General features: G+C 36.7%; 1 protein-coding gene across 1 annotated transcript; it reads left to right on the plus strand.

The window, feature by feature from the left end:
• The first annotated feature begins 595 nt into the window (after positions 1-595).
• Positions 596-19340, plus strand: LOC116260442 (uncharacterized). Its single transcript, XM_031638787.2, has 17 exons — positions 596-732; positions 807-1007; positions 1540-1701; positions 4501-4680; positions 4825-4882; positions 6452-6502; positions 8423-8505; positions 11148-11235; positions 11805-11849; positions 11965-12039; positions 12262-12330; positions 12916-13031; positions 14243-14355; positions 16635-16714; positions 17785-17905; positions 18730-18796; positions 18882-19340. The coding sequence occupies exons 1-17, from the start codon at positions 626-628 to the stop codon at positions 19021-19023; spliced, it is 1758 nt and encodes a 585-aa protein (XP_031494647.1). The 5' UTR covers positions 596-625; the 3' UTR covers positions 19024-19340.
• Positions 19341-19934: the final 594 nt, after the last annotated feature.

Here is a 19934-nt window from a genome sequence, read left to right on the forward strand (position 1 = left end):
TTGAAGTTTTGTTAAAATCAAAAGGGGACGTTCTTTCTTGGATTATCGAAGCTTTGTTAAATCTAAGACAAAAGTAACCAAGCAGGACCTCAAGGCAAGAATTGAAACATCGAGAGAATTCAAGAACCCTCGACCAGGGTTTCACACATATATATATATATTTTTGTTTTCCTTAAACGAGGCAACCATCGATGCCATAAACGAAGGTCAATACGACAATTTTGAATGCTTAATAAACCACAAGGTCTTCTATCTCAATTCGATCGATTGTTTTCCTCACGTCACTATTCATTGGCTATTTGAAAAGTTTGTGAAAAAAGAAGGAGGCTCGAGTTAAATCATGACACGTTGGGTTCTCCAAGTTTCAAATTCGCTACTGTTTAGTAAAAAAACCAAGGGCGTCGTTGTCGTTTATTGTATTACGGAGCAGTTTTTAGCAAAAGTTAAAAGGGCAACGAAGAACGACAGTAGCAGTAAAAGAAATTAATAAATTATGAATATCATATTTGGAATTACAACAAAATGATGGTCCTCAGACGGAATTCAGCCGTTATCCTGCCCGTGTTGTTGTTACCGGGAGTGGTGCACCGTACACTGGTACTTGCAGACTTGCAGTTGCAGTGCGATGTGGAAGAAGAGGGCGACCGTCTCGCTCGTACACGCCAGTCGATCGTCCGGCTTGAACATACACACGGATGCCAAGCTTCAAGGCAGCCGTGCTCTCACCGAGAGGTCCCTTCTGTAACTTCTTTTAACGGAGTCTCATCGTTCCCGGTCATTCTCATCTCATCCGGTTTGATCGACAGGAAATGGGACGCTGTGGTCGTAGGTGCTGGACACAATGGCTTGACTGCTGCTGCTTACCTCGCCAAATCGGGCCTGAAAGTGGCAGTCCTCGAGAGGCGCCATGTCATCGGCGGAGCTGCCGTCACCGAGGAGCTCATCCCTGGTTTCAAGTTTTCCCGATGCAGTTATCTACAGAGCCTTCTCCGCCCTTGCATTGTCCGGTCGGTGCAGTCTCACGCCTTAAACCCCCGTTCATTGATTCATTGCATCACTGTATTCACATCCGTTTTCCCTCTTTCTTTATCGTTAGCGTGTCCATAACGGAGCTCGTTGGTATCGCATTTCTAGGGGGGTTGTCATTGTCCTTTACGGGAAGGGTTCGTCCATCGTTTGCATTCATAGAGAGAGTAGGCGGTTCAGGTCGCCACCCATTTTGGGAAGTCCGACTGAGACGGATAATCCGTCTTGCTTAGGTCCTAGAAATGATCCCTGGATCCGTTTTGTATCTTTCTACAGCTAAGTACTGTAGATACATGCGTATGATCACAAGCACAAAGACTCGAAACTATTCCCAATCATCTCTATCTGTTATAACTATTGACAAAGCTTACGCGAAGCGGGGTCTTGGTGCCTTATTCTGTTCGCAATCATGAGAAGAGTTAATGGCAGCAGCTCTAATTCGTGCATTATTTATTTTGTTTATTTATTTAATAATTGTTTCACTGACCATCATTGTCGTTAAACTTGATGAAGGGAGCTTGAGTTGTCGCGCCATGGGCTAAAGTTACTGAAAAGGAATCCGTCATCATTCACACCTTGCCTGGATGGACGCTATCTTCTTTTGGGTCCTGATGAAGCGCTGAATTATTCAGAAATCTCTAAATTCTCGAGACGTGATGCTATTGCCTACCCAAGGTACTGCATCAAGGTCACGCTTTATTTATGTCCTGGAACTACGTTTGCCACATAACTTACGAAATTCAAAGATGTGTCCGTCAACGATAGGATTCTGGCAAAAGTCTCTGTTGAATCCTTAAAATTATTGGGAACAGAGTGCAGGTAACTTTTGTATTACTAATTTCATTTAGGAATGATCTTAAATTAATGCCGCAAAGAGTCACATAAAACCCGTGGCATGGTACTAGTATTTAAGCTAGCCCTAAATGGGTCTGATGTGGGTCACCTCTGATCCATCCTGACGCTTATCCATTCACGGTAACTCAATGCTTTCTACACAGAGTTCATATGCAAACAATATTTTTTAGTTCAATCTTTCAAGCATTTATGTTGTGAAGAGATATCTTGCAAAGAACGTATTATTGGCAAAATGCATGTTTTTTTCTACGGAAACGAAAATGATGTCCAATGGTGCCTTCTCGCTGCAGTATTCTTGTGGAAAAGCCCTTTGCTCGTGCAACATATTCTATTTGCTGATCTGAGGCTCCCAACCTCTGGCTGTCCCCACCATACCCTTTCTAGCGCCTCAATCCTGCTTCCCATAGCCCTAAAAACGATCTGTTTTCCCCTAATGGGTCTCCATTGTGGTGATGGCTTTACATGCCATCACCTTGTTGGTCCCAGCCTAAGCTGGCTTTGACACCAAATTGGCACCAATGGCAAAATTAAGGTCACACTCAAATTGGGAGGGGAAGAAGAGAGAGAAAATGAACACCAAAGACAAGAGAGAGAAAGGGAGAAAGAGGAGGAGGTTTATTTTTTTTTTTTTTTTGGGGGGGGGGGGGGGTGCTCATCTTGCATTTTTAAAAAAATGATCATTTGAGAACCCTTAGTTTCTAACAATTGAACATGAGATCAACCTAACCCTGGTGGGTCAGATGTGGGTCATATGTGTTTTTAACCCAGATCTTTATTCATTCACAACAACTTATAAAATGTCCTATACTCAGATTCATTCTAATACTTGATTAACATTCAAAATTGCTATCATCACACTATCAATTTATCATTGATGAGCACAGCAGAGGACAATATCTCCTGAAAGTGAAAATTCTGGTGATATTGTTCCCAACCGTGGGACTTACCTCTTTAGTCTTCATGTTTGGATTGTCTGTAACACCTCATTGTGCAAGTTCAGTCACATATTTGAAGATCGTAAGAAATCTTCAAGGGCTTATAAGAAAGTTGTTACGTGGTTGATTGTCATGGTTCCTGACATTTTTGAGGCTAGAACCTAAGCTATTATGAGATGGGTTAGGATTCACCAGACTAGGAGTCAGATCTCTGTACATACGTGGTTTGGGTTGTTATAGTAGTATGAAAACCAGTTCAACATTTGGACTTGTGGTCCCACAAATGCGGACACGTGTGCTTTAAAGGGGTGGACTATAACACCCCATTGTGAAAGTTTAGTTTTGTATTGAGCATTATGAAAAATCTTATAAGGCTTATAAGAGGGTTGGTTAAGTGGTTGATTGTCATGTTTATTGGCCTTTTGAGGCTAGAAGCAAAGCTGCTAGAGGGTGGGTTAGGATCCACTAAACTATGAGCTTGATCCTAGTGTGAGAATGGGTTGGGTTGTTATAGCGGTATCAAAGCCAGTTCAACGCTTAAGATTTGGGGTCTCACACGTGCTGACACATATGCCTTATGGTTAGGGTGGGGGGAGGGGTGGATTCTAACACTCAATTGTGAAAGTTTTAATATTGTGAGAATTTTTTGATGACTTATGAAAAGATTGATTAAGTAGTTAATTGTCTTGGTTTTTGACTTTTTTTGAGGCTAGAACCGAAACTACTAGAGAGTGGGTTGAGGTCCGCCAAACTAGAATCCCAATCTTGGTGTGGGAATAGGTTAGGTTGTTACAATGTCAAAACACAATATCTTACAACCATCAAATATTTGAAATTATAACTTGATTAGATGCTCTAGTGCTTTGATTTTCTTGCATACCAGTATGCCTACTAAGGCTATTCCTCAAAAGGGAAATCATTCATTTAAAGGTAGACTAAAATAGGAGCTTTAATAGTTTTAGTTGGTGAATCTCAAAAACGACTACATCTAAATAAGGAGCTCGAATACTCGACGAGTGTTGGCAATGTGGAATTCTATCCAAATGAGCTGTTGCATATGGTTGTGTTGTAGTCTTGGAGGAAACGTGCTGCCATGTTGCTACTTGAAAGTTGAAAGGATGCTATAATGATCTCTGATTTCGGGCTTCAATGCTGAATTTCTTTTTCTGAATTTTCATCGATCCAATAATGCTGGTGACTGTCCCAATATTCTACCCCATGGAACTATTGCTTATTCTCAGATGTTTCATTTGATCTGGTATTCCACTCTGAGGAAGTATTATTTATTTTTGGAAATGTTGTTCATCACAGTTAACTTTAGTCTAGATGTCTCATTTGAATAATTTTTTGAATTTTGGGCATGATTAAATTGCTAATTTAAGGAGCCTCGTTAATAACTGTATTCCATAATATTATCAGTAAATAAGTTCCTTTGTTCCAAACACAGAATGCATTAATAAGAAAAAGAAAACAAAGTAGGGAAAAATATTGCCTCTATCCAAAAAGAAAAGTTAGGTCAAATAGTCAATTTTTTTTTGGAGAATTTTAGTTGACACCTTGATAGTTTTGTTCACATTATGATTGCAGGATCACACTAAGTTTTATTTAGATCAGTATAGATTGGTCATTTGGTCTTTATCATTTTTTGCGTCTTTAAAAGATTATTATACTTCTTGATTGGCAGGTATGAGGAACAACTGCAGAACTTTGTGAGATTGATGGAACATCTTTTAGATTCAACACCTCCTGAGTTGAGGCGCGATGTGCCAACCTTTGTTGATCATATGACTGATAAGTTAAAAAAGTCATTATTTTGGTGCCATTTCCTTAAGAAGGTCTTCAAGCTGGGCTACGGAGATGCTGTGTAAGTTATACAGCTACTGGACAAAGAAGCTTTTTGCACTTTTACACCTAAATATTTTAGTTTTTGAAGTCAGGTCACAAAATGAGCTTTACATTGTCCAACATATTGAATTTTTCTTGAATAACATGTTTTTTCTTTTGACAGGGATTTTGTTAACCTTTTAGTTTCCCCAGCATCCAGAGTTCTAAATAATTGGTTTGAGGTTACTGTAATTTAGGCAAAAGATATGCTTCAATTTTATTTCTTCTAAATTTGTGTAGTTTAGTCTGTGTTTCATGTTCTATTTTGTGAAGATAAAGATTTTTCTCAATTGATACTGTTGAAAGATGGAGATAGTATTTACACGGAATATTTATTTTTCTTGATATCAAGAAAGAATCAGATGAAAAAGAGAAAAACACTTGAATATCAAGCATATCTCACCGATAAAAAGAAAATTTAATCCGTCAGATAAAAAAGAAAATCCAACAAAATACTAAATTTTGTTTGGATCTTAAGTAATCCCTTTTTGGTTCCTCATGTCTTCTTTACCATGATATCATGACATGGCTTTGCATAAAACGGCTCTTTCAGTTTTCATGGGGCTACTTTTCTTATTGTCTTTGACTCAAAGCAAGCAAGGCGCTTTTCAATCTTGTGCTGACTTCTGAGTGGTGCTGAAACTGTGTACACTTAGTTCTTCTATTGGAAATGGCATATTTGCAGTATTTTTAGTAGGGCAAGAACATCAAAAGAAAGGGGAAAGGAGAATATTAGTGTCTTGGACTACATTTTGATCACTGATGGAACCTTCATATAGTAAAGAAAGAAAATAGAGAGAAACAAGCAGACGGAGAGAGGGTGATAACATGTGGAAGTTTCGACCCCAATTTTAGGCTTCTCTTTCCTCACACATTTTCTTCTTTCTTGCTTTGTTTGTCCTCCAACACAATGCTCAATCATGCAATGTTGCGAGCTAGAAGCTCATTTACTCGCTCATAAAGTTTTCTTTACTTCAGAGCAGGGTAGTCCCATTAATCATGCCCAACAGTTTAAGGATGGCATCCATCCCTTTTAAGGAAAAAAGGGTACAAAGAGAAGGTCCTTCCTTCTCAGGTTAGTATAGTTGCTAAGCATCTTAGGGAGCTAATTTCTTATTTATTTATTTTATTTTATTTTTCATGCCATCTAGGTCCTCTTGAGGATCAACAGCTAGATGGGTCCACATAGCCAACAAAGAACAGCATTTTCAGTTTTAGTCTCAGTATAGGCTATGGCCCCTTTTATGGTTGGTCATCTACCATCATGGGAAGTAGGTACTCTTTACATTTTCCTGAGATAACCAAGTTCTAAAATAAGAATGAACAAAAGCTACAAAACAGTTGCGATTGCTTTACACTGGGGTAGATTAGAGTGAAGAACCTTAAAAATGACTGCACATTTAAGATATAGTACTGTACTAAATGGCAGCACTTGTCATGTTCTGTGGCATCACCGGCAAAAAAACTTCATTGTAAAACCTTGACAACATCAAGGAGGTCTTGGATTTCACAGAAAGGAAACTTTCATAAGCTAAAGCCTGACAATATCAGAGACTGAAATGGTGCTGTAATATTGTGCAATATCAGGTGTAGTTGACATGATAAGCTGGGTGTTCTTTTCATTTCTAGGTTGTAACTGCAGTATATGAGATTTTGAGATGTCATTTAAAATTTTTCCAAGACTGTGCATTCCATAACTGCCATTCTAATCTCAGTGGTTTCTCTAAATAGCTTTGATTGTGATATTTTAGGGTGATGTTCTCAAAGCAACATTGGCGACAGATGCCGTAATTGGTAGCATGGTATCCATTTCGAGAGATCAGTTTTTTATTTTATTTTTATTTAAGTTCGCGAATAAAATTGCTTTTCTCTTTTGCCTGATTCAAGGATGGCTATATTTGGCTTGGTTCGTTTGAGATTGTCATAGAGACAATAACTAAGGGCCAATTTTTTGCTATTTTTCCGTTGGAAAGGAAAGAAAATAATTTCAAGTTGTTTTGCCGATACACAACCATTTTCTTGTGATACAGTTGATGTAGCACAGGAAACTTTGGCCTTTTGCAAGTTTCAGTGTAAGAAGGCCTTGTAATACTCTGTAGATTCCAAGCTGACTATCAAGTAATGGTTGACCTATATCCTACTTGATGCAAACAGACTTATGTTAGTGGAAAAGTTCTCTTTGAATTTATTTAACTTTGCATCTGCTGGAAGTACTGTAGCATGCCCATACTGCAGGGCACATGCAATACTAGGCAATAGTGTTTTTCTTTACCAGAAAGTTTGTCTTTCTGTTAGAAATAGAACTACCTACTTACTTGAGAGCATAAGGATAAAAAATTGTAGGTATAAACTATAAATTTATATATTTGAGATCCTCTTCAACAAAGGTAATCACCCCATGAACACATTAAACAAATATCAATAAGCATCTATATTCCACACACTAATATCTTGGCAAAAGATTACTCTCAATATGAATGAGAAAACTATGCGCTGAGGGACAAAACAATCCACTAGTATCTCACACACACTACAAAAAATAGAGGGTTTACTGATGGCTGAAAAATGTTGGTAAAACATGGCGACAAGTCGGTAAAAGTTTTACAGACGTTTGAGGCGGTCCATACTGAAGGAAATGTTAGTGAAAACTATTCCCGACATTCCAGTGCATGCGTCGGTGTAGAGTTCTACACTAACGCATCAAGTGTGTAGGTAAATAAAATTATTACCGACGTCCATGGACATCGGTAATAAAACTTTTACAGACATGTGGTGGGCATCGATAAAACTTTTTATCGACATATAGATGGACGTCGGTAATATTTTTATTGACACAATTTTATGGGTCAATGAAGATTTGTTATTTTTCTTATCGATCTATATCCATGTGCATTGCATTTATACCAGACATAAATAGCTGCAGCGAAACTGAAAAAAGTGTGAAACAGAAAACTTAAATTGATTACCTCCAGTATAGAAACAACAAGAAGATAGAGAAGACATGAACCAAATAGAATAAATAACAAGAAACAACAAGAAGATAGAGTAAACATGAACCAAATAGAATAAATAATAAGAAACAACAAGAAGATAAAGAAGACACGAACCAAATAGAATAAACATGAAACAACAAGAGGATAGAGAAGACATGAACCAAAAAGAGTAAACAAGAAGATAGAGAAGACAAACCAAATAGAATAAACAACAAGAAACCCTTAAATTGAAAAGCGGGGAAGGGTTGGAAGTCTGATGGCTCTCTTAGCGGAGATTTTCTCCACCAAAAAGAAAGGTAAAAAGAGAGAGTAAAAGATACAAAATCAACAAAGACTGCATGATTAGACTTCATAATAATTCTTTAGAAAGAGCTGCTCCATATTATTTATTTACGTATAACCAAACTTAGCATTTGTAAACACATAGATTATGTGTTTTAGATAATCTTTCTTTTTTACAAAATGTATTTTCAGCAGAATGATTGTAGGGATTCATGTTATTGCAAAAAACTCAAACATTCTGGTACTTCAATATAACATTTAAGTGTTATGGTTGTTTCAACTTTCAAGTGCATAGATGGTTCATTGTATTTTCTTCTATAACTTATTGCTCTGTGAAACTCATGCAACATACATGTGCTGTATGTACTTCGCATATTTTTTATGTCAATTGATCATTATTTGTTTGCATTCTTATGTTAATGAACCTAATTTTGCATATATACGAAGTCGAGTGTTTGCACACCAGGTAGTGGATATGTTCTGCTGCATCATGTGATGGGAGAATCTGATGGTGATCGTGGCGTGTGGTCGTATGTTACTTCCCTTTTTCTTTCTTTTCTGTTGAACTGTATTTCCTAAGGTTCATGTACTCAGAGTGCCCATATGGCTACACAATCATCTTCATAGTTGCTTAAGGTTCTCAAGTACAAAAGTTTAAACAGAATTGCGATTTTGGTTGTCATTTTGCTGAATGAATTTTGTCTGTGTTTAACATTTTTTTTATGAATTGTTTTGTTATCTCCTATCATTTTATGACAAAACTTGCCAGCTTTTTTGCCCACTCATACAAATAAGTATCACAAAAAACACTTCTAATCGTAGTGGTTGGCCTTACAAGCATGGAAGGAAGGATCATGGCCTTCTCTCCTTTTCATCTAAGGCATTATGGTGGCAACACTTCGACTGGAGTGTTTATAATACAAGGGCCACATAACACCAACACGTACTTATCAACCTTCTCCCCTGTGTTACTTGTTTGAACAAAGATGGAATCCCATGCCCTTTCTTGAACATGTAAAAACCATTTCCCATTTCAAAGATTCTCCATCACACCCTCAAGAGACTTTGAAAGGACAACCACATCTTGCGTGGATTGGCACTCTGCCACCCCACTTCCTTTGCTTTGCATAGGGGAGATGCTCGCCTTGTGTTCTTGGCAATTATTGGCCTCTCATTTGAATGTCCTCAGAAAGAGCTGTGGTCATTCTTGTCCATCATGTGCTTTGATGATGTCCTGAAAAATTATAGTATATGCTCTAAAAAAGCAGTTGTTATGTGAAACACTCCTGCAGCGATCATGTGGTTGGCTGACTTAGCCAATGTCTATCATCCAGTGATTTGAACCCTTAGAGCTTGTTTGCTTCATTGTCCTAGGGACACTAAGAATTGAATGTTCAGTTTCGGCCATTGTTGTAAAATTTGTTCTTGGGCTTTTAATGGCAAGGTTTTTTTTTTTGGGTATTTTTCAGCAAAATTGCCTTTCTCTAGAAAATCTCAGGAAAATTTTGGCAATTTACTTAAAGAAGAAAAGTATCCTAAAAAATAGGTAAAAATAAAATAAATGAGAAACTAATGAAAAAACAAAAGGTAACTAGATAAAATGATAGAAATAATGTTTTAATGATGATAACTAAATTAATTCAAGTTTAAAGTTTAATCCATCATGATATTAACATAAAAAAAAAAGAAAACGAAAAAAAGGAAAAAATGCGAAAAAAATATGACAAAACAAGTTAAATTAATTTTTACTTAAAAAAAGACATAATTTCCCATTTTTAAAATTTTTCCTTTTACAATTTTAATATTACATTTTTTTAAGAAAATGCGACATCTGTTATAATGGTTTTGGTGTTCTAAAGGATGGAATGAACAACATGGGGCAGGACTGACCATATTTGCATCACCCATAATGGGTTGTCCACATATAACAAGGCGCATCATAATTTGGAAATGTGTTGGATCACCACAATCCGGACTCTTATTTGCATGCAGAATGCTGCATTCACAGGTCTTGTTTGCGTGTGCTTGTGGCCTGTGGGGCTCCAATGGAACACTCTCAAGTGCTCGTTCTACCTCATGGAATGGGTTTCTAAGAATCCTGTATACTGTATCATTGGTCAGGACACCTCAGGTTGAATCCTTAGTCTCAGTGGGACCCCATACCTGAGACTCAGGCTCCATCTGTTAGCCCTTTATCAAACTTGGGCCATCAACATGCATGTGCCTCAGCTTGTGATAGCACCTTTTACAGCACAAGCCACTTTCCTTGGGAAACTTGTTTATCTAACATTAGTGACTGAAAGCTCATGCATTGTCAGGGGGTGGAGGACCCTGTTCTTTAACTTTGGTAGTGCACATTTGGTTTGTGAGATGTTTGAAATATGGCTGGTTGATAATGCTGTGTTTTGAATCAATATTGTCTTTTGGTTGGTGAGGATAAACATTCAAACTTGAATAGTTGGTTTGGCATAAAAAAGACGTCTATAATTGAAACAGATTTGTATTTGACTGGAGCTTGTGATCTTTTACTTCCATTTTCTATTAACAGAGCCCTGTGGTTATCATTTTCCTTTCAGTCTTCACATTGTTTTTTGCTCTTTCAAAACTAGCTGCAACAAGGTCCCAAAATTTAATACCTTAGTATGAAATAGGAGAAAGTGTGCAACTTGAAAAGGTAAACAAAGATGAAAATTTAACTGCTTGTCCGGAACCATGTTAGGCAGTTGCTTTTCGCATCAAACCTACTTTAGAGAAACTTGTCCAAATTAAACTAGGTTGTCAATGTGGTTTTAGCATTACACAAACGGGTTATAGTGGTGGATTTAGATCAGTGGCTAGTTCCACCTTAACTTGCCTTTAAAGATCTTCACTATTTTTCCTTTTGTTGTAAATTTTGCTTTGTTTGGGCTGTGATCTTGTTTGCATTTGTTTAATTGGTTTTCTAGTCCCCTCATTTACAGTACTATCTTATCTAGATTCTTTCCTTGAGAGGATGTGATCCCGTGGAAAACCAAACATATCTTGTTGTGCTGCTAGTTGATACCTTAGCTCATTATCCAGGGAAAAAGCTATCTGGAATTTTTGTCATATGCATTTTGTTTCATCAGTTCTATAAACACTAGATCGAGATACCTTTGCATCCGGGCATGAGGGAAGTGAACTCAATGTCTAGGTATGTTGAAGGCGGGATGGGTTCGATATCAATGGCCATAGGACGTGCGGCATGTGAAGCAGGGGCTCACATAGTAACTAATGCAGAGGTATGCACAGACCTTTTTTGCATCCATATTTTCTTGAAACCTAGCAGGATAAACATTTGAAAGGCTGCCTGCACCATGTTCTTTTAGATCATCACACCCACAGCTGCACATATATGACATAGCTCATGGGATGTCCTAGGTCAGTTAATCAGAAAAAAGAAAAAAGAAGGAAAAAAGTGCTATGTAGTGGATGATCTGCCAGTGTTGTCCTAATGTTCCGCACAGAAATTTGAATCACATAAAGGTTCCATTTTTGCTTAAGGTTTAAAATTTTGAAAATGAAGTTTGAGTAGCTGATCACAACAATGCAAAAGAACGAGGTTCCTGGGAATATCTTTAAAGCTGTTATATGGAAAGGAAAATTGACGTTGGCCACTATTTTAATCTTTCATATTAGAAGTGCTCAAAATAATTCATATGCAAATGGAAAATTTTAGATAGATAATTTAGCTGCAAATTTATGATTTGTTAGAAGTTAGAACATCAAAATGATCACCTTTTTCTTCATTATTTTGCTGTCTGTTTTTCTTCCAATAGTCATGACCATGCATCTTCCCTTTCTTATCTAGGTTGGAAAATTGTCCATAGATGAGAACTCTGGGAGAGTAAATGGCGTAAGTTATATATGTTCACATTTTTATAAATGCATATTATCTTAAGCAATTTTATTTTTCAGTTGGTTTACATGGACTTTGATTATCATCTAAAATACTGTGGAATTTTGTCTAGGTTATCTTGGCGGATGGTTCACATGTTCACACATCATCTGTTTTGTCTAATGCCACTCCACATGTCACATTTATGGTATATTTATGAACTGTGTCTAGAGATTGCAAACCTCTCGGATCTGAGGTGGCTAAATACACTGGAAGTCAGGTCAGAGTGGGATCTGGCATGCTAAAATGATGCAACTGCCACATCTGACCCATTTGCAACACTCTGTGTCTCATGTCTCAATGTTTCTTTTAGTATTTTTTTTGCTTTTTTTCTTGACAATGTCAGATGAGAAACATATTTTTCATGCAGAAACTGGTGCCTGAGGGTATTCTTCCTGAAGAATTTGTACATGGTATCAACAGTATTGATTACAGCTCCGTAAGATTCCTAAACTATTTGTCTTGTATACATATTTTTTTTTTCTCTTTCAGTCGCATCTTATGTTCCTTTTGATGATGTCATCATGTCAGTTGTCCGTGAAAAGGGAGAAGTTATTCAGTGAAGAGAAACTTGCTTCGTTAATTCATAAGAATGACAACAGCGATAGATTGGGTCAGCTCCTTTTCTGTAAAGAGAAATTTGAGTAATGATCAAACTGGCCCTAAAGATAAGTTGCTATAAAAGGACCAAAGTAGAATAAAACAACCCTATTTTACACCATAAAATACAACAATTATATTTTACGGTATGCATATTTCTCAACATCAGTTCCCTTTCTCTAGGTATCTGGTTCTTAACATCCAAACTTTCTGTCCTAATTTCACTTGGCAGATTTTGTTGCCATGCTATCTTTCTCTCTCTCTCTCTCTCACAGACAGAGTATTAGTGCCGCTTGTTAAGTTATAATGAAAAACCTTGCAAGTTGCAACCATATTCCTATATTAGCCACAGCCTTGGGCCATAAGGAGTCCATGTAGTGTTTTTGGTTTGTCTTGTTTAACTGTAAGTTGACATGGCAAGCAGGGTACTACTAAAATAAACGTAGCACTGGATAAACTTCCTCAATTTCGCTCCTGCAGCACAAGCTTGCTCGAGGTTGGACCTCAACATGTTGGTACCATACACATAGCTTCTGAAAGGTGATTGTATGTTCTTGTTGATCTCATTTAAGATGTCTTACACCTTCAGGTGTTCATAACTTAATTTCTATTTCATATTCTTTTAACTATAATTCTGGAATCTTATTGCCCATCATATTTTCCTAATACTAGCCTTGGAGGTCCATTTGGCAAACTATACCATGGATCTGCATCATTAACTTCTAAAGAAAATGCACTTTGTGGTTTCATGTGAAGAAGTACGAACCGGTCAAAAAAAATCCAGTTTGGCCATGTTCAATGATGGTTATCACTTATCACTAATCAGATTTCAACATATTAGTTAGATGGTTGACTTATAGAAGTTAAAGAGGGCTTATAACTTACAAAATTGATTTTTCATATGAAATTTATGCATTGCGAGAGTTAATAGAAGTTTTTTTTTTAATATTTTTGCCTCAATTGAGTGCTCTGTAGTGTATAGCACTTTTATTATAGTCCTCATTCACTAGTTTTATGCAAGTCCTTGTGCAATGCAAGCCTCTTCGTGGAGATTTTGTGGCAAGTGGCAAGTGGCAAGAACACCGCAGTCAGTAATATTGTGTCAACAAATCCTCAACAAGGGTTTCCTTTTAATTTTTGCATTCTTGTGAAATGCGCAAAATTTTAAATTTGATAAATATAAAGAATGGACCGAAATGCTATGACATAACAAGTTGAAAAAAAAACAATCATAGAAGTCCATTTCAAACAGAGAAAACATCAGAAAGCGTTTACTTAAGTAAACTATAATTGTTTTAGCTTGAGAGTATGATACTACCCCAATAATATCACAATCTTATTATGACACATAAATTAGCGATATTTTGTATATGTTCTCTACTCACTGATATTATTCCCTGGCTAAAAATAACATCAGAACATTTTTTCAAGATACCATAAATATTGATGAGGTGATTATGATTTGTCAACATTGTTTTATGTACTCGACCAGAAATTGTTAAGGTAACTTAGTCCTTTTGATGCCATTCTGTGGATGAACATAGAGACTGTCATTTAATTCCTGGAACTGATCCATATCTGACTGGATTGACTATTCATTGATAACATTTTTTGTTTTTGCGGCTTATCATTTTACTCAAATGTGCATGTTTATCATTCTTATTCTTCTGGACTTGTGATGTAGTTCTGAATTCACCCATATCAACCAAATGTGGTTGAACCTGCTTTCCTTTTTTGGTGTCATGCATCAGTATGGAGGATATTGATAGAGCTCACAGAGATGCTTTGAACGGTTTACCATCACAGCGACCTCTTATTGAAATGACTATTCCTTCTGTACTGGACAAAACTATATCTCCACCTGGTACAGAAATATGCTTATTCTGTTATTTCAAGTGCACAATCTAACTTATTTTGGATTGTGTATTCTGTTCTTGTTTTTAATGTTTGAATCTCTGTACAGCATGAGATAGTTTCCCTGCCTTTGTTATTAAAGCTTTACTTGGTAATAGTATTTTCAGGTAAACATCTGGTAAAGATGCTGATAATGCTATTATCAAGATCTGCACGTAATTTGTGCTTTTCAGATACCTGTTTTATAAATCTAACCTGCATCTCTTTTACTGCAATACTTATGGCATGTCATTTACTTGCTAAATATAATTGCTATTTTCTCTGCTAACTTTTTTTTATATGTTGCTGTCGTAGAGAATGTGCAACTGCATCTGATGTCTCTGGCTTGATTAATGTAAGATTGTGCAAACTGTGTTAAAACCTTTACGTAGGTATATTACTTCATATACCTTTGTGGAAAGTTGCAAAAATAAGCATATTTTTATTACATAAAAATAAATGTGTTGTACAAAATTTGAAAAATATGCACCAATAGGTTCAAAAGACCTTATGTATATCAACAACGTCTTCAAGTCAAGAAATAGGACGACACATAAGTTTGTTCACTTGCAGTAATGCAAAGTGCACTGGGGCACTAGAGTGAAAAAAAGAAATTACTTTACTGAAAATGCTTTAGAAAAGCATACATTTTGAGTGGGTAGCAGACTGGCTTTATCTACACCTTAAAAAAGAAGAGTACCAATTGAGATAGTCCCAATGGCTAGAGCAATAACTGTTGAGACTAGCCAAAGTCCAGTCCTAAGATCATATTATTATGACTATAGAAAATAAAGCTAAAAGCTATAGAAAACAAACAGCAAATAAATACAGTACTGACACTCTGACACATATATATATGAGAAGTGAGGGTCACACAACGCCCTCACTTCTTGTGTGGTATGATCCACACATGCCATCTGATATCCGATCTTAATTATTGGACCGCTCGTTTTAAAAGAAAAAATTAAAAAAGAAAAAACATGATGGCATGGGAGGCAATGGTTCGCCTCCGCTGACACTGTCAGTGTGCATCATAGTGGGAAGGCTTCATGGACTTTGATAAGTGCTTTTACTTTCTTCATGGACTATACATGAGTTTAAGCAAGGACACATGTGGACTTGATATTGAGCAACTAAGAGAACAGCTCCGTTCATCAATTGTTTGTCTTCTAAAGTTTTTCTCATCAACTTGATATCAAGGAGACAAGGCATGGCATGAAGAGTTCAAATGAGTGTTTTTTGCGGGTTCACTTTTTTTCTTTGTCCAAAGGAATAAATGTTGAGAGATGAGAGCATTTTGTGGTGTAGGAACAGAGAACATGTCAATATTTACAGGCCATCTAATTCCTTAGATTTCATGATCAAGCGAGAGGTGATTGCTACCAGAATTATGATGAAGAGCATTTGCCATTTTCTCCTGAAACGAAACCTTTCAAGCTCATGCATCAAAGTTTGAGAATAAGAATGGCAGCCTCCTCTAAGCATAAACGAGGGTAAACAAACGGGGACTAATATTAAGTTATTAACTGAACTGTTAGCTGCACTGCTACTCTATCAATAGGATAGGCCGGGTGACTAGATATTCTACTCCTAGTGTTGTAATGTAGGCATTTCGACTTTGAATCATGCTTTTCCACGCATAAATTAATTTACTTATTATGTTTCCATGAAATATTTTTTCTGCAAGGAAATTGTCATTCATTTCCACTGACAGTGGAAAACACAAAAGGGAACTGCAGGATAATGTCAAGCAGGAAGATCACCTAGCATTTTTTCCTCATTATTTTTGCAAATATTTTTCAATTACACCTTCCTGATACAAAAGTAAATCTTTCTCTCAATTGAAGAAATCCCTATTTTCCATATAATGATACTTTCAAATGATACTTATGAAACTATTAGTATCTGAGCATGCTGTCATGAAGATAGTACTTTCATCACAAATATAATTTAATCACATCATGGACTCTTAATATATCAGACTCAAAAAGCGCAATGAGAATATCTGACAACTATGGTTTGCTGACTGTGCTTTATAACAAGGTAAAACTGCTTCATGCAGCATAGAAATTTTGTTTTAAATTTCCATTTAAATATTTGCTTTTTCTCCAAAAAATTTGTTTATTTTACAATTGGTTGTGGAGATATTGAAATGAGAAATGCGTACACTCCATATAAATTAATTTGAAGGAAGAACGGCATAGTATCCCTGTGCTTCATGTTGTTTGAGTACATGGTTTCTGTTTCTAGGTAAGCATGTTGTCAACTTGTTCATCCAATACACCCCTTACAAACCAACCGATGGTTGCTGGCAGGATTTATCATTCAGGGTACTTACTTTTGTTTCTATTCTTTGTTATCTTTGCTTTAGATGAACTACTGATTGTAATACCTGTTCTATGTATTGTAATTTTAAGCCGAACCAAATATAGCAAGAATTTTCATGAAAGTAGTTGACAACAATTTCAGAAGCCTCGGTTGTGTTAGATCCTTTTCTATTGCTAACAAGCTTAGTTGTGCATTCATGTTGTGATGTCAAGATTTTGCGCCTTTACTATGTTTCAGTTGATGTGCTCATTTTTCGATCTGTGAAGAATATGGACAGACTTGTTTTCTTGCTTCAGGGACCCAGCAACTATTCAAGTTCACATGCTTTAGTTCATTTCTCTTGCTTACAAGATTTATCCAAGGAAAATCAGTCCATGCTTGGCCTTTGAAATGTCATAAGGTTTCATTTCAGTGTCTTGTGCTAATGAACCACGGACTGAATAGTCATATCTTGAAGATTTTGATAAATCTTGAGGGACTTATATATCCATGTTAAGTTCCACCAAGTCTATCAACTTTCCTGGTTTATGACCTCTGAGAGTGCAAATTGAAGTTGGCTGGATGATCAGTTGGGCCATTGGACCTGGGGGCCTCTTTTAGTCTTGTGGACTTGAAATGGACCAAAACCCCTAATTAGAAGGAAGAAGGGGAGATTCTACAAGAATTTGGGAGACCCTCTCCTCATTTAGATGACTTAGGGACTATGTCTTGTATAGATGCATCAACGTGATGTTAAGAAAGCTATCTGGTTAAGCTACGTGTTGTTCTTTGTTTTTATTCTTTTGAAGTAAGACATGTCTTCATTGTCTTCCTGTCTGAGCATGTGCCATTAGTCAGAAAGAGGGAGGGAGAGGGGGTGTTGGTGGGGAGGTTGGGGGAGGACGCAGGGTCCTTCTCCTTTTGTGTTCATGCATGTGTGCATGCACGTGCTTGTGCTTATGAATACCCCTGATTGTTTACTAGATAAGACTAGTGCCTGTTATCATAATCCTTTTTCAGCTTAAGCTTTTCCTTGTATAAATCAATGTTTATTGTGCAGCAATTTGTGACTTATAAGATGTTACTTTTGTAGGAATCGTTTGCTCAAAGGTGTTTCTCTTTAATTGATGAATATGCCCCTGGATTCAGTTCATCAATCATTGGTTATGATATGTTGGCACCACCTGATCTTGAAAAGCAATTTTATTTGACAGGTACTTGCCAGAGAATATAAATTTATGTATTGATCTCAAGGTTCTGGTCAATTTTTTACTTGGTACCATACAAACTTTCTCGTCCATGTTTAGTCAAGATACTTTTGATCCAAAGCTAGTGATACTCATCATTTGTTTACTAGAGAATGCGAAGATTGGTACTCACTCAAATATCTTCTAGCTGTTATTTCATGTCACATTCAGATTATGTTAAAGTGACAAGATTGTCAACTCAAGTCAAGTTATTAACTCTCTGGGCGTATTATTAGCTTCACAAAGTAGCAACCAAAAAACCTGTATGAGAGCACTTGGGAATAGTCATATATGGAAGATATTTGGATTTCTTTCACGGTTTAAATACCCATGCATCTTACTACCACGTCTTGGTTTATACCCTTTCTCGTGTGTGAATTAATGCCAGCTACGAGGCAGGTGGGAATCCACCGTATACCAGGTACTGGGATCAGTTTGAGTCAACTCATTATAATTGGTATTAAAGCCAAGCTTCACACTGGGACTTTGGGGTCCTATGTGTGTGGATGCATGTACTTGAAGCCTTTAAGGTAACGCCCCATATGCATGAGAGGACAATAGGTTTATATGATAATTCTGAAAAATCTTCCCTTGAGATTTCAAAAATCTTAGACATTGGACTATTCTCAAGTCTTATTGCTCAAATGAAGCGTTACATAGTTTATCCAGTTTGGACAATTAAGGGCCAAGATATTCCATGCATTTTTTAATTTCTAATATACTGTTTCATGACTTGAAAGATGGAATTGCTTTCTTTTCTTGTTTATGGATGAAAAGGTTAATTTTGGCAGGAGGTAACATCTTTCATGGTGCAATGACCTTGGATTCTCTGTTCCTTTTGAGGCCTATCAAAGGATGGTAAACTTGTTACCCTTGAACCATCCTAGTCAAGCTTGGGAAACATTAACTTTTTATTTTTAACAATTCTGGAATACAACTACAGGTCTAACTATAGATCACCTGTGCGAGGGCTTTATTTGTGTGGAAGTGGAGCACACCCAGGAGGTGGGGTAATGGGTGCACCTGGTCGTAATGCTGCACATTGTGTTCTTCAAGATATGAAACGGTCACTAGGGTCTTCCTAACAAGGCTGGATGGAGTTTTGAACATTTTACTACCTGTGTCAGTGTTACACTTTTCGTTTTCTTCTTCACTTTGCAATGGGCAGACCAGATAACAATAAGCTCTTTATGTGTGACGCAGTCTGTTAGTAAACTTCATGTTCTTTCTCCTGTTGCTTGAATATTGTCTGCATCATTGGAAAATAAATGGCTATATATGTATGTGCTGGATTGAGGATAACTTGTTCACTGTAGCTGCCTTCTGATACATGCAGCAAAATTACTCTGGGTAAAGCTTTGCGTTTTTCTTTTTAACTGCATTGTATTGGATATTAATTCTACCAATTATGTCATAAGCACTTGCTAAATTTGATCAAGCATTCAACACATTGATATAACGATGTGAAGCATGACATGATACGATCCATGCCATTAGCTTTTACAGATTTTCTTGTTCTTCTTACTAATTATTGGTTTATTTATTGGCATTAGTATGCATGCTGAGAAAAAGCAGACCGATCTTACTAATCTAAATGTGGAAAAATGATTTACAAACTTGTAACCTACACGAACATTGTATTGGACCAAATTTGATTTTGGCAGCTGAATGGTCAGTAAAATATTTATTTGATTACAACCTCCCGACTCAAGGGTACCATGTCCCGCACCTTGTTCATCTTTTCAATTATCTTTATCATATTTAATCAGCCAATTCGAATCAAATTGGTAGAATACCTATCTGGTACAGCCCCTAATTCAGGGTCGCCATGTGCTGTTGATTTATTTTTTTTTTTTATATTTTAAATTTTCTTATTTTTATTTGTGTTGCCTTTTTTCTTTTTAATTGAAATATATAAACTAATCTTTCACCAATTCAAAAAGATTTTGGTTCAATTTTAATGTGGCCGAGTCCTTTGATCCTTTTGTAAACCAAT

Source organism: Nymphaea colorata, chromosome 9 (genome assembly GCF_008831285.2).
Source record: "Nymphaea colorata isolate Beijing-Zhang1983 chromosome 9, ASM883128v2, whole genome shotgun sequence".
NCBI lineage: Eukaryota > Viridiplantae > Streptophyta > Magnoliopsida > Nymphaeales > Nymphaeaceae > Nymphaea > Nymphaea colorata.

Excerpts from the sequence above, each read along its gene's own strand:
- LOC116260442 (XM_031638787.2), top strand. The coding sequence starts at position 626 with ATGTGGAAGAAGAGGGCGACCGTCTCGCTCGTACACGCCAGTCGATCG. Across the intron at positions 11,236-11,804 it reads ACATAGTAACTAATGCAGAG|GTTGGAAAATTGTCCATAGA; the intron begins GTATGCACAGAC and ends TTTCTTATCTAG. Across the intron at positions 12,331-12,915 it reads ACAGTATTGATTACAGCTCC|GGTACTACTAAAATAAACGT; the intron begins GTAAGATTCCTA and ends CATGGCAAGCAG.